This window comes from Saccopteryx bilineata, chromosome 6 (genome assembly GCF_036850765.1).
Source record: "Saccopteryx bilineata isolate mSacBil1 chromosome 6, mSacBil1_pri_phased_curated, whole genome shotgun sequence".
Lineage (NCBI taxonomy): Eukaryota > Metazoa > Chordata > Mammalia > Chiroptera > Emballonuridae > Saccopteryx > Saccopteryx bilineata.
In genome coordinates this window covers 200,098,550-200,116,942 of record NC_089495.1, presented here as the reverse complement: position 1 = coordinate 200,116,942, position 18,393 = coordinate 200,098,550, and the positions used below count along the sequence as shown (strand labels likewise).

General features: G+C 51.3%; 1 protein-coding gene across 2 annotated transcripts in view; it reads right to left on the bottom strand.

Annotated features, from left to right (window-relative positions):
* KIAA1755 (KIAA1755 ortholog) overlaps nucleotides 1-17,030 on the bottom strand; it is a 32,113-nt gene extending 15,083 nt beyond the window's left edge. For both annotated transcript variants that reach the window (XM_066236983.1, XM_066236984.1), the window contains exons 1-4: nucleotides 16,806-17,030; nucleotides 4,475-4,672; nucleotides 1,313-2,663; nucleotides 619-816 (exon numbers count right to left, since the gene is read on the bottom strand). In XM_066236983.1, coding sequence (XP_066093080.1) covers nucleotides 619-816; nucleotides 1,313-2,663; nucleotides 4,475-4,672; nucleotides 16,806-16,808 — 1,750 coding nt within the window. In that variant the 5' untranslated portion in view covers nucleotides 16,809-17,030. The remainder of the gene's footprint in view (nucleotides 1-618; nucleotides 817-1,312; nucleotides 2,664-4,474; nucleotides 4,673-16,805) is intronic.
* Between the last annotated feature and the right edge of the window lie 1,363 nt (nucleotides 17,031-18,393).

The following is an 18,393-nucleotide window of genomic DNA, read 5'->3' as shown; positions in this document are numbered from 1 at the left end:
ACCTTAAGATGGAACCAGCTCTGTGGTATCTTCATGCCCCGCCCCACCCCACCCCACTGTGGGATCAGGCCACACCCTTGCTTAGCTCCTCCCCCACCCTAACCTGCTTCCCTCACTCCGCTTCTCCGCAGAGCAACCTCAGGAAAATACATCCCTTTCACAAGGACCCCTGTCTCTGGCTCAGCTTCCAGGGAACCTGACCTGACACCCAGACACCCACCTTGCCTGCGTCACTGAAAGTAGGGTGTATGCACAATGTACGTATTAGACGGTGAGTAGGTAGATGAATGAATGGAGGATGAATGTTTGGATGCATACATAGAAATTGCTTTTCTACAGGGTGTGGCAAAAGTAAGTTCACAATTGTGAGTCCACGAAACAATTAATTCTTGTATTAATATTTATTGTATTGTTTTTCATACGAACAACTGTAAACCTACTGTTGCCCCGCCCTGTAAAATCTAACTTCTTCACTGGAAAGATAAGAAACCTGAGTCGCAGGAAGGCTCGGCCCAGAACACAGGCCTCCAGAACCCTCCCTGTCTTCCCTCACGCCCACCAGCAGCCGAGGATGCTCAGGGACCCCTCCGCTTCCCCTGCCCCTCCAGCCCCGCAGACCTGGCAGGCACGCTATCCTGGAGTGGACGATCTCCATGCTCAGAGCCCCGATCCTGGGTCCTGGCCCTGGCGGCTCCTCGTCCAGAGTGGGGCCTCTTTCTGGAGGGTCTGTGGGAGCTTCTGGGAAATCTGCCTCTTCTCCAGCCAGTGAGCCTGAGTCAGCAGCTGGGCCAGATGTTTTGGTCTGAGCTGTCCCAGCTGGGAAAACAACAACAAAGGAGAGGGTGTTAAGCAGAAGATGGATTTTCGGGAAGAGGGGAGGGGGATGTCCTCCTGACTATTAATAACAGCTTACAAACTACTGGTCTCCTGTGTGCTAGGCATTGTGCTGAGCTCCTTCCTTCCTTCTGGTGTCTCTTTGAACCTCAGAAGGACTCTGAGAGGCAGGTGAGATCCCCACTGCTCTGAGAGGGCCACCTGAACTTTGAGAGGTTCAGTCCTTGACCAAGGTTCACTCAGCCAGGGCGTGGTCAACCTGCGCCATCAGGGACTCCAGCCACCCAACACAGTCACAACACCTCGCTCGATTCCAGAACCAGAGGACTTCAGCCCTCTTGACATGCCGCCCCGTGCTCTGACCTGCTGAGACCGAGCAGCCCGTGTGGGTCTCTGTCCCTGACAACCCGCAGTACCTGTCACTTCATCCCATCCCGGGCACAGTTCCCCTGTCCCGCTAAGCACGTAGACACCTTACCTTTTCCCAAGCACTTGGCTTGGCCGGGTTTGGGAGAGTAGAGTGAACACAAGACCTTCCAGGGCCCTTCATGCTGGAGTGAGGCTTTCTCTGGGCGCGTGGGGGCTTGCCTCTGCCCCTTCAAGAATGAGAATTTGAGCCCGAGAGTGGGGGATCTAGAGGAGGAAGTGTTTCGACCAGAGCCAGCCGCGGGCTTGGGAAATCTCCTGTTTCCCTGTTTAGTCCTCTCTCCCGGCTTGGTTTCAGCGGCGGGAGCGGCAGCGGGAGAAGCTGGGCTCAGCCGGGGAGACGATGCTTGTTTTGGTCCAGGCTTGAGCTGGACCGTGTTCTCTGGATTTCCCAGAGCTTCCTGCATCTTGGAGACAGCTGGCTCTTCTGAGACATCCGTCTTGAGAGCAGAGGAGCAGGGCAGTGGGTCCTCAAGGACATTGAGGTAGGGCTCTTGGGGCTGGAGTTCTGAGTGGTGGGACGGGGCTTTCTGCTTGACTTTTCTCCTCGAGCCCGAGTGGCAAGGCTCCTCTTCCGAGCTTGTCGGCTTTGTGCAAGCACATCTGTCCAAGGGAGGCCCCCCACTGGCCCCTGAGAGAGGAAGCATCCTTTGAGAGAAAGGGATATCTTTAACTCCAGATAGTGCTTCCAGTGCCCCCATGGGATGCCCACGGGATGTGTCCACCTCCCTACTGGGGCTCTCTCCTCCGCTGTCTTGGGAAAAGTCCAGGAGGGCCACATAATCTCCCTCTAAGTCCTGGCTGGCCGCAGTGTCCATCCTGACGGCCACCTCCCCAGGCCTGCTTTGCTCTACCTTGATGAGTCCTGGGTACTTAATCCCATCTGCGCTGCCCTTACCTTTGGCCAAGCTCTGGCCAAGAAGCACCTGGCTACCTGGGGGCCTGGCCTGGTGCAGCTCTTGAGGGCCACTCAAGTCGAGTGCCTCTAATTGAAGGGACCCCCAGGCCGGGGAGAGGACAGTCTCTGCTTGGGGTTTGTCATCCACAAAGTCTGGGCTGGTTATCCTGATCCAAGGCACGGGGGCAATCCCCTCCTCTGAAGCTACCAGGCAGTTGTGTAGGGGACTTCCCTGAAAGTCACTGTTGACGGCCTCCAGCCACTCTTGGGTGAAAAGTATCGGGTAGGATGACTGGGACACAGGCTTTGCGTCCACTGTGCGGAGGTCTAAGGAGAGGCACTTGATCACGATGCAGACGGACTGCTCCTCCTGAGACTCCACTTGCAGGTAGAAGTCGCCCTGGCGCAGTAAGAGGGGGTTGAGGGGCGCCAGGTGGACCACGACCTTGTCCCGCAGGCACAGCGGCCAGCCCTGGTGCAGGAAGAGGCAGTGAGCGTAGGGGGCCTGCGGAGAGAAGGGGATGAGGTCGGAGACCCTGGCCCGGAAAGCCCCACCCATGGCGCCTGCTCCCTTCCCTCTTCAAGAAGGGATCCTGAGCGGGTTGGGGGCTCAGGGAGGCAAGAGAGGTGCCTAGGATGTGGCATCTAAGAGGGCCCCACCGTCAGGGCCCCCCCTACGAGTCACACAGCCCTGACAGGGAGTACCTCTGAAATGTTGCACCTTTGGTCCCAGCCCTGACCTTCAAAATACTTGCAAACCTACTGACCCGGGGGGAGAGCTTGAGTTCCAGGCACTAGTTTGCAAGCGCCTGTCCCATGAAAATCATCCTGTTGACCCACGTTCCCTTCTCCTCCCCATCTATCCAAACTCCTCCCACCCCAGCTCAAGCCTGAGCCCTCCACTTAAGGGAGACATGGGTGTCCAGGTCTGAGTTGCAAATGTTTGCAAATTATGTACTTAATGTCTTGGAGGCTCCTGTTTCCTACCTGCAAATAGAAATAATGACACATGTTTGGATTATTGGGCTGGTATGAGAAATAAGGGCAATTATAGATATATAACTTGACACAACACCTGGCATAGACTAGGCAATGTGTTCAATGAATATGATAATTCCCTCTCCCTTTGGCGACATTTATTCTACGAAGAAATTGTAGGGATTTTCAACTCAAAAAAATAAAGAGGTCATGTACTGCTTTTACACTAGTCTCTAATTTCTAAGTAGAGAAATTACAAGGGGAAGTAGAAACAGCATGGAGTGAAAGTCAGGAAATCTGACCCTGCCTCCAACTTGCTCATGGCCTTGAAAAAGGCACACCACTATTCTGGGCCTGAAATGTACATGCCAGCATATATGTACTTCGCTGTGTATGTGGGAGACATGAACTTCCTGATAATTAAGCAGGTGTTCCCTGGAATTCTTAATTGGGGAACTAATGAGATTTGACCACACTTGTACCCCCAATTGATAAACTAGTTCATGTCAGTCACACTGTAGATCTAGCTATCAAGCATAGCTACTATGAATTTGGGGTTCTTATGTCCCCGGAGCCACACTGTTAATTCCACGCTACGACCCACGGCTCTGAGGTGACATGAATTCACCAGTAATTACAATGAAATGGAAGTCACTTATCATTATTATTTTATGTTAAACTCATTGGGGTGAGATTGGGTAATACAATCGATCACATAGGTTTCAGGTGTACATGTCTATGCTACATCATCTGTATATTGCATTGTGAGCCCAACACTCCAAAGCAAGTCATTTTCTGTCTCACCATGTATTTGGCCCCTTTATCCTTTACTACACCCCACCCCCCACAACTGAAAAGTGTGACCCTTTTTCCGGGGAGAAATGGGGAGGAGGATGGCACAAATGTAGTTTTCGTGGCCAAACAAAGGAAGTGAGTGGTTGTATAGCTTGTCAGGGAGGAGGAGTGAGGATGGGGAAGGGTGTGTTTGCAGTTACGCAATGTGGCTATGTGTAAGTTGGCTGCAAATGTTTCAGCGAGTCTGCCCGCCCTATAATAACACTGAGTGTGTATGGAGCTACTTCTGTGTGCCTAGCCCTGTGCTAAGCATGTTTCCTTCCGGTTCCAACCATCTCTAAGTCTGGTCCCTAAGCCTGGACTTTTAGCTGCCACCGTCACTTTCTTTCTAAAAATGAACCGACGCACGTGGTCCCCATCCTCACATTTCGTTCCTGATGTGCCTGCTAGTAAAAGTGCAAACGTGAGAGACTCCTAGATGTCAGAGGGTAAGGGGCCAAGTGGCCTTCCTGCTCCCTTTGGAGGGCCTCCCTTCTGACTTACGCAGGCTGCTTCTCGGACTTGCTCACACAGGCGCTTGGCAGGGACCAGGAAATCCAGGAGGAAGCTCAGCCCATCCCCCCGGAAGTCAGACTCCAGGAGACGGAACACCTGCCCCAGGACAGTGGGCGCGGTGGCCTCAAAAGGAGGATAGAGGCCTGCCAGGGCATTCTGGATGGCTGCGTCCAGGGAGGGGGGGTCCTGTGGAGGAGAGGAGAAGAGGACAGACAGTGATATTAGCAGTAATAACACAGGTGGTGGCCACTTCTCATAACTTTCCAGGGCCCATGTGACTCAGGCCCCTGTTAACTCTCTGACTTCTTCTCCAGCTCCTTCCCCCCACTCACCTCCTCCAGACACACTGGCTTTCTTTCCTGTTCCTCCAACATACGGGGGACAATCCCACCTCAGGGCCTTTGCACTGGCTGTTCCCTCTGCCTAAAATACTTTTCCTCAAGACATCCTCATTCCCTCACTTCCTGCAGGTCATTCTCTGGTCCAAGGTGGAACAGAGGAATGAAGGAAGACATTTAGGTCAGGGCCAGAGAGAAAGGGGAGGCCAGCATCCCTAAATCCCACCCCCTGACTGACCTGCAAACCTGTATTTTGAAGCTGAGCTATCAGGGAGGCCAAGCCTAAATTGGACAAGCCTCAGTCAGCATGCAAGCACCTGAGTGATAAGTGGTGGCAGTTTTTACCACTGAGTTTTAGGACAGTTTGTTACACAGCAATAACTAATTGATACAAGTTGATATAATTGAAACTTGAAATATGTGCTCCAGACTCATGTATCTAACTGCTTTCTGGATACCTCCTTAGAGGTCTATCAGACACAGGCCATCAACATATCAAAGCAATGATATCAAACATATCAGTGCCTTCCTAAACCTACTCCTCCCCTGTGTCCCTGCATCAGTGATGGCCCCGCCATTCAGTCAGCTGCTGGGTCAAGAAACCTCATAACGCTGTGCCCTCCGGCCTCCCCTGCCCACGAACAACCCTCAGCCACATCCTACGCAGTCTCCTTGCTCCCACAGTGCACCTGCTCTCTTCTGGTCCCCTGGCCCCGCCCTATCCAGGTCCAGCCTGTGTTCCAATGAATCACCTCCTCGTTGGCTTCCAACCTCTAGTCAGCCTCACTTCCGGCCATTCTCCACCAGGACCCCAGAGTAACCTTTCTCAAATGTGAACCCGATCTCCTCAGTCTCCTGCTCAAAACCTTAAAGGTTCCCCACTACCTCCCGGAAGCATCAGGCTCCAGGTACCCGGGTCCCCGTGATCTTGCCGCCGCGCAGCTCTCTGCCCTCGCCTCCAGCTGCACTGCCTCTCGTGCTCCTGCCGCAAGGACGCGTGCATTCTCTCGCTCACCTCCAGGCCTTTGCACGTGCTGTTCCCCCCCACCCCATGCCTTCCCACTTCTATTCCCTCTTCATCCGGCTAACTCCTTCTCATTCTTCAAGATTCAGGTCAGCCCTCATCTCTTCCTGGAGGTTTTCCCTGACCTCCCTCCACCTGTCCTGCTAGGTCAGGTGTCCCCTTTTCCGGGCATCTATGGGGCCCCTGTCATAGCGGTTCCCACGCTGATTTCTGTCTTCTTCAATGGACTCCAGGCTCCCGGAGGACAAGAATGGTAAGCAGAACAATGGTCCCCAAAGACACCCATACCCTAATCTCTGGAACCTGTGAACATGTTACCTTAACATGGCAAAGAGGGGATGAATGTTGCAGATGAAGCAAAGCTTTATGGTCAGCTGACCTAACACAGGGAGATTATCCTGGATTATCCAGGTGAGTGCCATCCAAACACAAAGGGCCTCAACAGTGCAAGAAGGTTGCCGAAAAGGCAAGACTCGGGGAGCTGCGACTACGGGAGAAGAATCAGAGAGATGCGACGCTGCTGGCTTTGAAAATGGAGGAGGAGCCAAGGAATGTGGATGGCTTCTAGAAGCTGGAAAACGCAAACAGATTCTCCCCAAGAGTCTCCAGAAAAGAACGCATCCTGCCAACACCTTAGTGTGAGCCCAGTGACACCCACGTGGGACTTCCGATCTATGGAACGGCAAGATCACTGATTCGCGTTGCTTTCAGTTACTGAGTTTCTGATCATTGGCTCCGGCAGCTACAGAAGCTAACACAGCTAACACAGCAGGCATTGGCTCCTGTTCCTCCCTGGTCTTCAGTCCTTGGCACAAAATAGGTGCTTAGTAAATGTTGTAGAAAATTGAACAACATGTCCCTGTCTCAACCACAGTTTTTCCATCTGTAACATAGGCAAATTGGATTAGACCAGAGATTTCCATCCAGATACAACAGAGTCCATGGTTACGACTTTCAACCCTTAAGAAGCAGAGTGGAGGCCCTTCTGGCTGCCTCAGACTGATTACAAGCTCTGAGCCCAACTATCCCTGAGGAATGTAAAGGAAGTGAAGAATAAATAGGAATTCTTACTCGTATAATAGAGGCCCCCAGAGACAGGGAGGAGGAGGAAGATGATATTTCTCGATCCCAGCAAGACTTCAATGCCAGGAGGTTATAAAACAGGGGACACTAGCCCAGGGCTAAGTTTAGACAAATGTCAATGTCACCACTCTTCCTCAGTACCCACACAGTGCCGGGCACAGGACAGGTACCCCATCACTATTTGCAGGATGAATACACGGACGCTGATGGCCCCCACCTCCTCCCCGGCACTGTCAGGGTGGTAAGCTCAGAGGGGACGCCGGGTCAGAGGTACTTGAAGTCGAAAGTACACGTGCTCAGGAGACGCTATTTTCACATGAGGTGGAGGAGGGTCTTTACTTTGGCAAACTGGTTGGCTCATCTGGCCTGGTAACCTCTTCCAATCGCCCCCAAGCAAGGCTAAACCCCAGTATTATTTTCAACCTCCCCCATCCCCCCCACCTCGCAATCCTAACGATAGCAGGAGGAATAGGAACACGTCTAACATCCGTGACCACAGACACACTAAGTCAATCAGGCCAGCACCCTGCCCCTGCCACACGCCCTCCCCACTCCACCCAGCTTTCCCTAGGCCACTGTGTCCCCCCGGGGTTTCACTTCCCTGCGTGTCCCTTCCCTAGGCCTCCTTCCTCATGGGCACGTGGAGTCGGCCTAAGCTTGTCTCATTTTGTGTTTGGAAACTTAACCATTCACTATCACCTTCATGAATCTTAGCTCACCCTAGCACTGTGTGCACTATTAGCACCTTCTGTCTTTCTGCAAATCCACTTACTTTTTAAAACACTTACGCCTGGCCAGGAGGTGGCACAGTAGATAGAACATCAGCCTGGGATGCAGAGGACCCAGGTTGGAAACCTGGAGGTCGCCAGCTTGAGCACGGGCTCATCCAGCTTGAGTGCGGGATCATAGACATGTCCCCATGGTCACTGGCTTGAGCCCAAAAGTCGCTGGCTTGAGCAAGGAAGGGGTCACTCGCTTGGCTGTAGACCCCCTCCCGCCCCTGTCAAGGCACATATGAGAAAGCAATCAGTGAACAACTAAGGTGCTACAACAAAGAATTGATGCTTCTCATCTCTCTCCCTTCCTGTCTGTCCCTATCTGTCCCTCTCTCTGTCTCTCTCGCAAAAAAACAAAAACAAAAACGTAATTGCCTTGGAAAGAGAGACTCTATGTCACCAGACTGGTTATGAGGATGCAACCAGATTGCACGAGTTCAGGTTCTGGCTCTGCCACTTACTGATTATGTGAGCCTGGCAAGTTACTTAACTCTGCTCTGCCTCGATTTCCTCATTGTTAAAAGTAGAGGTTGTAGCCCTGGCCGGTTGGCTCAGCGGTAGAGCGTCAGCCTGGCGTGCGGGGGACCCGGGTTCGATTCCCGGCCAGGGCACATAGGAGAAGCGCCCATTTGCTTCTCCACCCCCCCCCCCTCCTTCCTCTCTGTCTCTCTCTTCCCCTCCTGCAGCCAAGGCTCCATTGGAGCAAGGATGGCCCAGGCGCTGGGGATGGCTCCTTGGCCTCTGCCCCAGGCACTAGAGTGGCTCTGGTCGCAGCAGAGCGACGCCCCGGAGGGGCAGAGCATCACCCCCTGATGGGCAGAGCATAGCCCTTGGTGGGCGTGCCGGGTGGATCCCGGTCGGGCGCATGCGGGAGTCTGTCTGACTGTCTCTCCCTGTTTCCAGCTTCAGAAAAATACCAAAAAAAAAAAAAAGAAAGAAAAGTAGAGGTTGTAATTGTACCGCCTTAAAGAGTTGAGGGCCATTCAGTGATAGAAGGAATGTAAATTCTCCGCACGGGGCAACCACTTAATAAGTGCTCATTAAGCAACAGCCATTGCTGCTGTTCTTGGTTTATATTATAGTTATTATTCTATCACCACCTTAAATGGTAAAATCAGTAGCAAGTGGCATACATAAAATGAAACTCCAAAAATGAGCACTCATGATGCATGGGGTGGTTTTTATATTATTTTATTTATATAAATATATTTACATTTGTTATTCTAATAGCTATAGTATATATATCTTCTATAAGCATATATTTATATAAATAATATAACATATCTAAATAATAAATCTATACTTTGTATAGAAAATGCCTTATTTTACTGCTCTATTTCTATCATATAAAAGATAAACTATGTTTGAAAGTCACAGTAGATCATGAAAAAAAATACTGCCGTGAAATTCAAGAGAGGGCTGGTCACCTCCTAAAGGCTCAACATGTTTTCTCTCCTTCTTCCCAAAGATACCGCCCTCCATGAGAAAGATTTGTTAAAGACCTCTTTCACCAGAGGAAGGCAGGATTTCTCTCTGGGTCCTCAGAAGACCGGAGGAGGATTCAGAAGAAACTGACTCTTACTACCCCGGTTCCACGTTATTACGTTACAGTTTGTGACAACCAATGTCGCGACTGTAGCCTGCACCCCAGCCTCTGGGAACAACAAGCTACCAGGGGTCTCAAATTCACGGCCCGCAGGCTGCATGCGGCCCACCCACCAATTTTGTGCGGCCCGCAGACTAATCAAACTTCGTGGATTAGTCTGCGGGCCGCACAAAATTGGTGGGCGGGCCGCGAGTTTGAGACCCCTGAGCTACACCATCTCTTCCCTCATGTGCCTCAGTTTCTCTATCTGTGCATGCTGATTCTAGTTCCTAACCTGTCTTGCTCAGAGGTTGTTCTGGGGATACAAGGAGGTAACAGTTGCAGGGGATCTTGGGAAAATAAATCTATACTTTGTATAGAAAATGCCTTATTTTACTGCTCTATTTCTATCATATAAAAGATAAACTATGTTTGAAAGTCACAGTAGATCATGAAAACAAATACTGCTGTCACTGATTATGTCACTGATTACTTACTTTTACACGTCACTGATTACTTACTTTTACGCGTCCTGTCGGACAAAGCTCAAGTCCCAGCCTCCGTAGAAAGACATCTTCCCCCTCCAAGAATAACAAGTTTCCAGACACCTACTGTGCACCAAGCCTTCTATTCATTCTCACTTACTTAGCCACACAAAGATCGCAGGGGCTAAGCAGGAACATCCCATTTTGCAGATAAAGAAACTGAGGCTGATGCTGCCCAAGTTCCCAGAGAGAAGAAGACAGAGCCAGGATCCAACTCAAGCCTGGAACAGCCAAGTCTGCCCTCTTCTCCGGTCCCTTGTGCTTGGTCTGTCTTGGGGCCACCATCAGCCACGGGCAGCCACCAGCTTCGAAGGTGGCCTTCCCAACTGCCCGTCCTGTGCTGTTTCCAGTAGGGCCTAAGGACGCTGTTTACCTCTCACAGACTGAGGCTCGCCGACTGGAATGGCCTTGGCTTCACAAATTGGCTCGGCTTCCTGCACACACGGTAACCATTTAAGGGGCAGCCAGTAACAAGGAAGAATGTTCCAAGTTAACAGGACTCCGAGCTCTTGGCCAGAGCATTACCTGCTATAGGCCCAAACCCCAGGGGCTCATAAGCTGTCCAAGTATTGGGGGAAACACGCCGGGAAGGGGACCAGGCGGCTGCAGGGAGGGAAGCTGGCCCCTCTCCATTCACAATCAACCTGGCAGCCCAGCCGGGGACCACAGGAACCCAAACACCGTGGGCCAGACGTGGGCCCCTCAAAATGATTTCCGTGAAACTTAATCAACGCGTTTCCATTCCTGCTCAGTGAGTGCAGCGGGGCTGGGCCTTTTAACTGCTCCCCAGCAGGAACCCTGGCAGGAGACAGCATGGAGCTGGGAGGAAGACCAGAGACAGGCGGAGCCAGTGTGCAGCCTGGGCACCCCCCTGCAGCCCAGGGCCAAGGGAGGAGCCCCCAGGGGGACCAGCTGAACCCCACCCACGGGGCTGGCACCTATGCGATGCTCACAGACCTTCTGAACCAACACGGCGACCTTGTGTGGTGCCAAAGGACTCAGAGACATATCTGTGCCCAGCAGTCCCATCTGGGCACAGGAAGAGAGAAGAGTAAGGTTTTCCGTATACTTCCGTCTCAAGGTCTTTATAAGGAGCCTCTATTACTATTGTCATCCTAAGTATTATCTTTATATAGAATAAACAAATACAAAGTCACAGGTTGGTGCACTTGACCTATATACATCACTCCTATAACTCCGACCCAGATCAATACATAGGATTCCCACCGCCCCAGAGAGAGGCCCCCTCCCAGACCACCTTCCGTGCCCCCACCCCCACCCCAGGAGTCACTGCTCTTCTGACTATTGGAATTTGTGTGTGTGTGTATTTTTCTGAAGTTGGAAACGGGGAGGCAATCAGACTCCCGCATGTACCCGACCAGGATCCACCTGGCATGCCCACCAGGGGGCGATGCTCTGCCAATCTGGGGTGTTGCTCTGTTGCAACCAGAGCCATTCTAGCGCCTGAGGCAGAGGCCACAGAGCCATCCCCAGCGCCCAGGCCATCTTTGCTCCAATGGAGCCTCGGCTGGGCGGCTGGGCTGCGGGAGGGAAAGAGAGAGATAGAGAGAAAGGAGAGGGGGAGGGGTGGAGAAGCAGATGGGCGCTTCTCCTGTGTGCCCTGGCTGGGAATTGAGCCCGGGACTCCTGCACACCAGGCCGACGCTCTACCACTGAGCCAACAGGCCAGGGCCTATTGGAATTTTTTAAAAGAGAAATTTCCATACAGTTTGCTCTCCACTGTGCAGAACCACGTGTAAGCCAAGAGACCACCAAAGGGTGTCAATGGTGGCTCCCCTCGAGGGCTGCGGCAGGCAGGAGCCTTGTAAGGCTCCGGGTTCCTTCTCTTCCTTGTTTCCCTGGGTTTTCCAAACGATCTGTAACTAGCCTGTTGGGCTTTTATAATCAAGGGGAAAAAATAAAAGTGTGATTGTGTGTGTTTTTAAGGCCGGTTCTCTTTTTAAATGGTCTCACCAGATGTCGTTAGCGGCGCCTTCTGAGACGTGGGCTGAACTTTTCTTAAAGGTCCAGACTTGGCATTTGCTCCAACAGGCAAAATTTTAGTAGCAGTTAGCATCAGCACCTCCTAGCTCGGGAAGAGAGAGGTCAGCTGGGAAAAGCCGAGGTCAGCTCCTGCTCTCCACCACTCCTGCTCTCCACCACTCCTGCTCTCCACCACGGCTGAAATGCCTTCGGGAAGGTGGGATTCCATCCCGGACACACTGGGTCAGCTTGGTATCAGTTTCCCCGCGTGTTAAATAGGGGCATTTATCTGTCCCCAAGGGCCGTTCCAGCAGGGCCATTTCTAGAACTCAAGGTATAATTAGGCTCAGGGAGAATCTAAACCAGGCACCACAGATGCAAATACCTACAGGGACCTGACAGGTGACACGGAAGACAGAGCAAGCCACGTGTGAGGAAAACAACCCCTCTAGCACTTTGATGAGTGGGCCCCCAACAACCATCCTCAGTGTCGGGGAGGCAACAGGGAGTATTGAAGCCTGAAGCCAACGCCTCTCTCCTCAGCATTAGCCCAGTGTTGCTTTAGCCTAGTATTGCCTGATCTATGGATATTTTAGGAAAACTTCCCAATTTTTTAAAGGACGGCCAAAACAAACAGATCCATGAGCCTGCTCTAGCCCAGCAAGGTGTCAGGCTGTGACCACCCGCCTCAACTACCTGGGACATTCCTCTTGAACGTCTCCAGGCTGGAGATTCTGAAGCCAGTATTCTGTCGCTCTGGCTGCCAGAACGTTCTTGCTCACGTCCAACTAAAACCTCTCTTGCTTTAAATCCTTATTTTTGTGTGGGCGGAGGTATGAGTGAGAACTGGCTCCTTCTAAAAAAGAAATAAAACTTTTCAGAAACTGGATAAAAACATTCCAGTTGCGGTGAACTGAGAAAGAAGCTAGTGGGTGTCAGAGACCCAAGTTCAAGTCCGGCACTGCCATGTATCCTGTGTAAGCTTGCACAGGTCACGTCACCTCTCTGACCTCAGTTTTGTGTTTGCGCCTTTCTCTCCTGTCTCCTCTGCCCTTGTCCTAGGGCTCCCCATCTCTCACCCCAACTGCATGATAATAACAATTCTAACTAGGGCTGCTTCTTACTGAGCAAGGCTTCTATGTCAAGCCTTATGCTAAACTCTTGCCATAGATTGTTTTATTTCATCTTCCCAACAAGTTTATTGAATGGGTATTTTTATTCCCATGTTACAGGTTGAGAAACTGAGCCCAAGGCTCTACTGTCAGTAAATGGTGGAGCTGGCATAGAAACCTGTGCAGATAACTACCAGCTCTTCTGCCTCTTCCCCAGGCTCCCTCCCACCAGACCAGCCTCTCCTTTGCCCACCCCAGGGGCCTTTGTGACCCTCCGCTGCTTAATCACCTTTCCCCGTTGCCTTAGCAACTCAGCCTGGCACAGGTGGCCCATCAGTCTCCACCCAGCATACCTTTCCTACTTCTTCTAAACACTCTTTCCACTCTAGCCCGGCCTTCCCATCACCCACATTCCGCATTCAGGAGTTCTTCTTGTTATTCTCATTCCTCATTTATTGTTTACTTAGTATTGTTATTTACTTCACATTCATCTTTTTCTCGATTCATTTTCAACTCAAATACCTTTATTTGTATCTACTATCACGTGTGTGGGCTATTTAAATGATTTCCTAACGCTCATTAAGATAAAAAGCTGTAAGGAAAAGTGTTCATCTAAATGCCACCTAAAGTCTCTCCTCCGAGGTATTATGCTAAGTGAAATAGGTCAGACAGAGAAATACAAATACTTTTATGATTTCACTTTTATGTGGAATTCAAAGAACAAAATAAACAAAACAGAAGTCAGGTTATAGATACAGGGAACAAACTGACAGTTGCCAGATGGGAAGGGCGTTGGGGGATGAGTGAAAACAGTGAAGGGGTTGAGAAGTACAAATCGGTAACTGCAGAACAGTCACGGGGACGTAAAGTACAACGTGGGGACTATAGTCAATAATATTGTAATAACTGTACGGTGCCAGGTGGGTGCTGGAAATATTGGGGTGGGGGGACTTTGTAAAGTAGCTGACTGTCTAACCACCATGCTGGACACCCGAAACTAACAAAAAATAATATTGAATGTAAACAGTAATTGAAAAATAAAACTAAAGAGCATAAAAAAATAATAAAATAAAGTGTCCCCTCCAAGGACCCATAGTAAACGCCCCACCTTGGGAAGCACTGCGTCCCTCCCTGGACTGGCGAGCTCCCTCCCACACTTTAGAGCCCTGGTCCACCTGCATCTCTCCTCTGCTCATGACACATGCGCTTCCAGGCAAAGGGTTGGACTCCCACTGCCCACCACACAGCACCAGAATTCTCAGACAGGGGGCCTGCCCAGGGCTCACACATCTCTCCCCCCAGGCCTTACACAGGAACTGGCACCCAGCAGGTCCTCTGGGGGACCACCATGAAGCAGGCACCTTGAAATGCTGAATGAGTAGAACTGGACTCAGACAGTTTTTCCCAAAGCAAGGAATAAGATCACCACAGGTGGCCCACAAGACCATTTGGGGAGGACGTGAACTCAGCATGAAGTCACAGTAAAGAAACTACTCTGATGTTCTGGTCCTCTTGCTGACACCAAAGAGAAAGTCTCAGCTCAGTGCCAGTATATCTTGAACACCTCTCAACACTTAGTCATTACTCCTTTTAACAAAAGGAGAGCAGTCCCCGGGCTTGGACTCATCCACAGCCAACCTCATCCAGCCAGAATTTTCTAACATGGATTCACCTTTGTTGTATATATTTTTACACTTACTTTCTACTTATGACAAGGAACACTGATTTTTCATGGTCATGATATAAAGTGTCCTGTTTAAATATATTTTTTTAGGATTACAAAGCAAGTTTATATAAATAAAGATATTAAGCAAAGAATAAGGAGTAGATTTTATTATTTCCTATATCCAATAAGTGGATATGCAAGAAATTTTCTGATGATACTGAAATTACAGAAATGTGGGACTGGATAAAACCCTAAGCCCCTTTGTCATAAGATGCTCCAACACTGGGCTGCTTCAGAACATTATGTAGCCACTAATCAAATTATCCCACAAAACTGACAACTGTGAGGAGTGTTGTGAAGGAGAGATATACAGCATGCTAGAGAGAGAGTCAGGAAAATCAGGAAAGGCTTTCCTGAGGAGGTGACATTTGGGTGGAGATACACAGGATGAATAGAATTTATTAGGGGAAGAGGTTCCACCCAGCAGAACAGCATGTACAAAGGCTCTGTGGCAGGAGATAACATGAAACATGAGAGGCTCTACACCAAGGTCAGAGTGTCTGGAGTGTACAGGTGAGGCCAGAGAGGTGGGCAGGAGACAACCTTTAATACTTAAAGACAACAGTGGGAGGGGAATCTGTTCATAATTCCCATTCAGAAAAGAGTTGTTCGTGTTTTGAGAAGACTACTCAGTGCCTGACCCTTGATCTTCGGATCTGGGGTTCAGCAAGGAGTTTCTGAATTCTAAGATAAATAACTAAATTAGATTAAAAACCAGGCAAGGTTTGGCAAACAGCACTTGGTGCAGGTGGCTCTGGGGTGGGCGTGACAACTGAGTGTAGGTTCAGAATTCATGCTGACCTGACTCTAAGTTCTTGGTAGGGTGACCTTGGTAGGGTGACCTTGGGCAGCCACTTAGGCCCCCAGAGTCTACTCTTAGAGTTGGTGTGAGTCACACGAGCTCCCACATGGAAATTGCCTGGTGCAGGGTTTTGCCCGTGGTGAGAGGTGAATAACATTAGCTTATGATGATCATTGACAAACAGCTCCAACAGCAGTGTGTGCACACACCTGCCCTGCTGGTACAGGAACCTAGGAGCCTGTCTGTGGTGTGCACGCAGGCGTGTGGCCATAGTCTGGCAGTGTGGGAGAGCAGGTGCACAAGGCTTGCGTGTGTGAGAGGGCACGTGTGTTCAGCCGTGCGAGTCATCAGGGTCATGCTTTGGGGGGGTGCAGTGTGTATGTGTATATGCATGTGAACACGTCTCTATATAGAATTGTGTGTGTGGACTGGCACATAGTAAAAACCCACATGAATTCAACATGGTAGACCACAGTCAAGGGGGAAAGCCCTGGCCTTTCTTCACTGTGCTCTTCCGAATCCCGACCACCCTTGTGACTGTATGAATCTGCCTGGGGTTCCCGGGCCTGTCTGGAGCTGGGCTGGCATTCTCTGAAAACAGACTTTTCTTTCATGCTCTGTTCAAACACACACACACACACACACACACACACACACACTCACAAACACGTTCACACTCACACACGCCTGTCCCAACCCTGAGGTGTCAGCCCAGGAAGTCACAGTGTATGGGTTTACTCATCCCCTCTCCCCTCCCACAAGCCTACCTCCCACCCAGTTCCCATGGGAGCACCTCCAGTCAGGACAGTGTGCCCATCTGACCTTCCTGCCCTGAGTCTAAAATGGTTTTAGTGGGCAACGTCCTCCTTTTCACTCATCACCCTGAACCCTCCTTGCCCCGCACTGCCTGACAGTGCTCAGAGGGACCTTTAACCTCCAACCCCATCCGAAACCTGCGTGGAGACAGTGGGAATATCTGCCGCTCAGGCCCAAGTCTAAAATGCAGCACCACCCCAAGTTGGGTCCAAGGCCCTGGAGCCAGGATTCCAGCTCTGCGCTGTGCTGCGGGATGGGCAACATCAAAGTTTACAAGTTATCCAGTCTTACTCATCCACTGTTCACACGGAGGGCCGGAGGCCCAGAATGCGGACGGGCATGGCCCAGCGATGGGTCTCTGGGCCCCCCCACCACCCACCCCTGCTGGTGGGGGCAGTTGAGCACAGAGCCCTGGCAAGGTACTGAGGGTCGTCTCAACGTCAAAGGTCAGGGTCTGTACTGTACACTCCCTCGAGGACCCCGTCAAAAAAAGACAGAGGGAGGTGGTCCAGGCTTTGGCAGGCGTTACCATGGTGACGGGCTACAAGCCACAGGCTGCTCCTCTCCCGGGCGTCGGGTTGGTTGGTCCGCGAGTCCGTCTGTCCGGTGCAGCCCGGTGCCCAGCCTAGCACTGGAGCGGGCTGGCCCGGAGCGCCGACCCCAGCCTCATCTCCGAGGGGAGGCTGGAGGGACAGGGAGAGGGACAAGGGGAGGAGGTGCCGAGAGACGGGCGAAACCGAGGCTGGACACTGCGAGAGACGAGGGAGCGGCGCGGCTGCGCTGCCTGCCTGGCCACCAACGAGGGGCGGCCGCATGGGCGGGGCGGGGCGGGACGGGGCGGGGGCTGCCCCAGGTCTCCGCCCGGGTTCGAGCGCTTCCCGCGTGGGACCCGGCGGCGCGACGTTGGCCTTTTGTGCCGGCGTCTGTCTCCCGCCCCGCCCGCCGAGCGCGTGATGAGAACCAGGCGCCCGGCTCCAGGCTCCAGGTCTCAGCCGCTGCCAAGAGGAGCTGGAGCCGGCCCGCAGCCGCGTCCTGCAGGCCCCTCCACTCCCCTCCTCTCTCCTCCCCTCCCCTCCCCTTTCCTCCCCTCCCCTCCCCTTCTCTCCCCTCCTCAGCCTTGCGGTGCCCCCGCCCCAGACAGCCCCCATTTACAGACAGGCAAAGCGAGGCAGCGCCTACCGACTTCGGGATCAGATCTGGTTTCGAGCCCCCTCATTATCCACTTTTTAGTTGATGGAATCTGGCAAGTAACGAACCGTCTTGAGCCTCAGTTTCCCCATCTGTAAAATGGGGTTGGTGATGATATGGTGTTGATGACGACGGTGATAATGATGATGATACCTGCCTCTTAGATTTGGTGGTGAGGAGTAAACATTTGTGTCTCCCAGATAATGACTACTTTTGTGACCTCTACCAAGCCCTGTGTCACAGCTAGAAACTAGGTGGCTTCTGGTTGGATGACTCTAAGATCCATCCATTTATTTATAAAACATTGTGCCAAGCACTGGGCCAAAACAAGTCAGAGTCATTGCCTTCAGGTAATGTACAGTTTAGTGAGGAAGATAAGCAAGAAACAGATAAACAAACAAAAAATCACTAAATATGGCAGCTGCTAAGAAAACAGACAAATGTTGCCACTAGGAACTTAGAGCTGGTAGTCTCAGAAAGACAGAATCCTAGATCTGAAAGAGGGAAAGAATTAGGTGGAGAATGGGAGAGGGTTGTGTGGGGAAGAAACAGAGTTCTGGGCAGAAGAAACAGCATGTGCAAAGGCCCTGAGTTAGTATTAAGCTTAAAGAAATTGGGAGAAAGCAAAGAACGGAAAAAGGATAAGTGCAGTAGTAAGGGTTTAAATTTAGAACCCAAGCCTTATTCAATGCCCATCTTTCACTCCATATAAGTTAATCAGTCTTTCAGCAAAGAGCCTGAGCTAGCTTTTAACAAGTCCTTTCATATCCCTGGACCTCCATTTGCTTGTTATTAATGTGGAACTAATAATCCCCAATAGTTCCACTGTGCCACGCAGCCCGGAGGATCCCTTGGTAGCATTTCCTAAGCAATCAGATAAACCCTCTCCAGCCTGTAGGAGCCAGTCTGGATGGCTCCAGACATGAGTT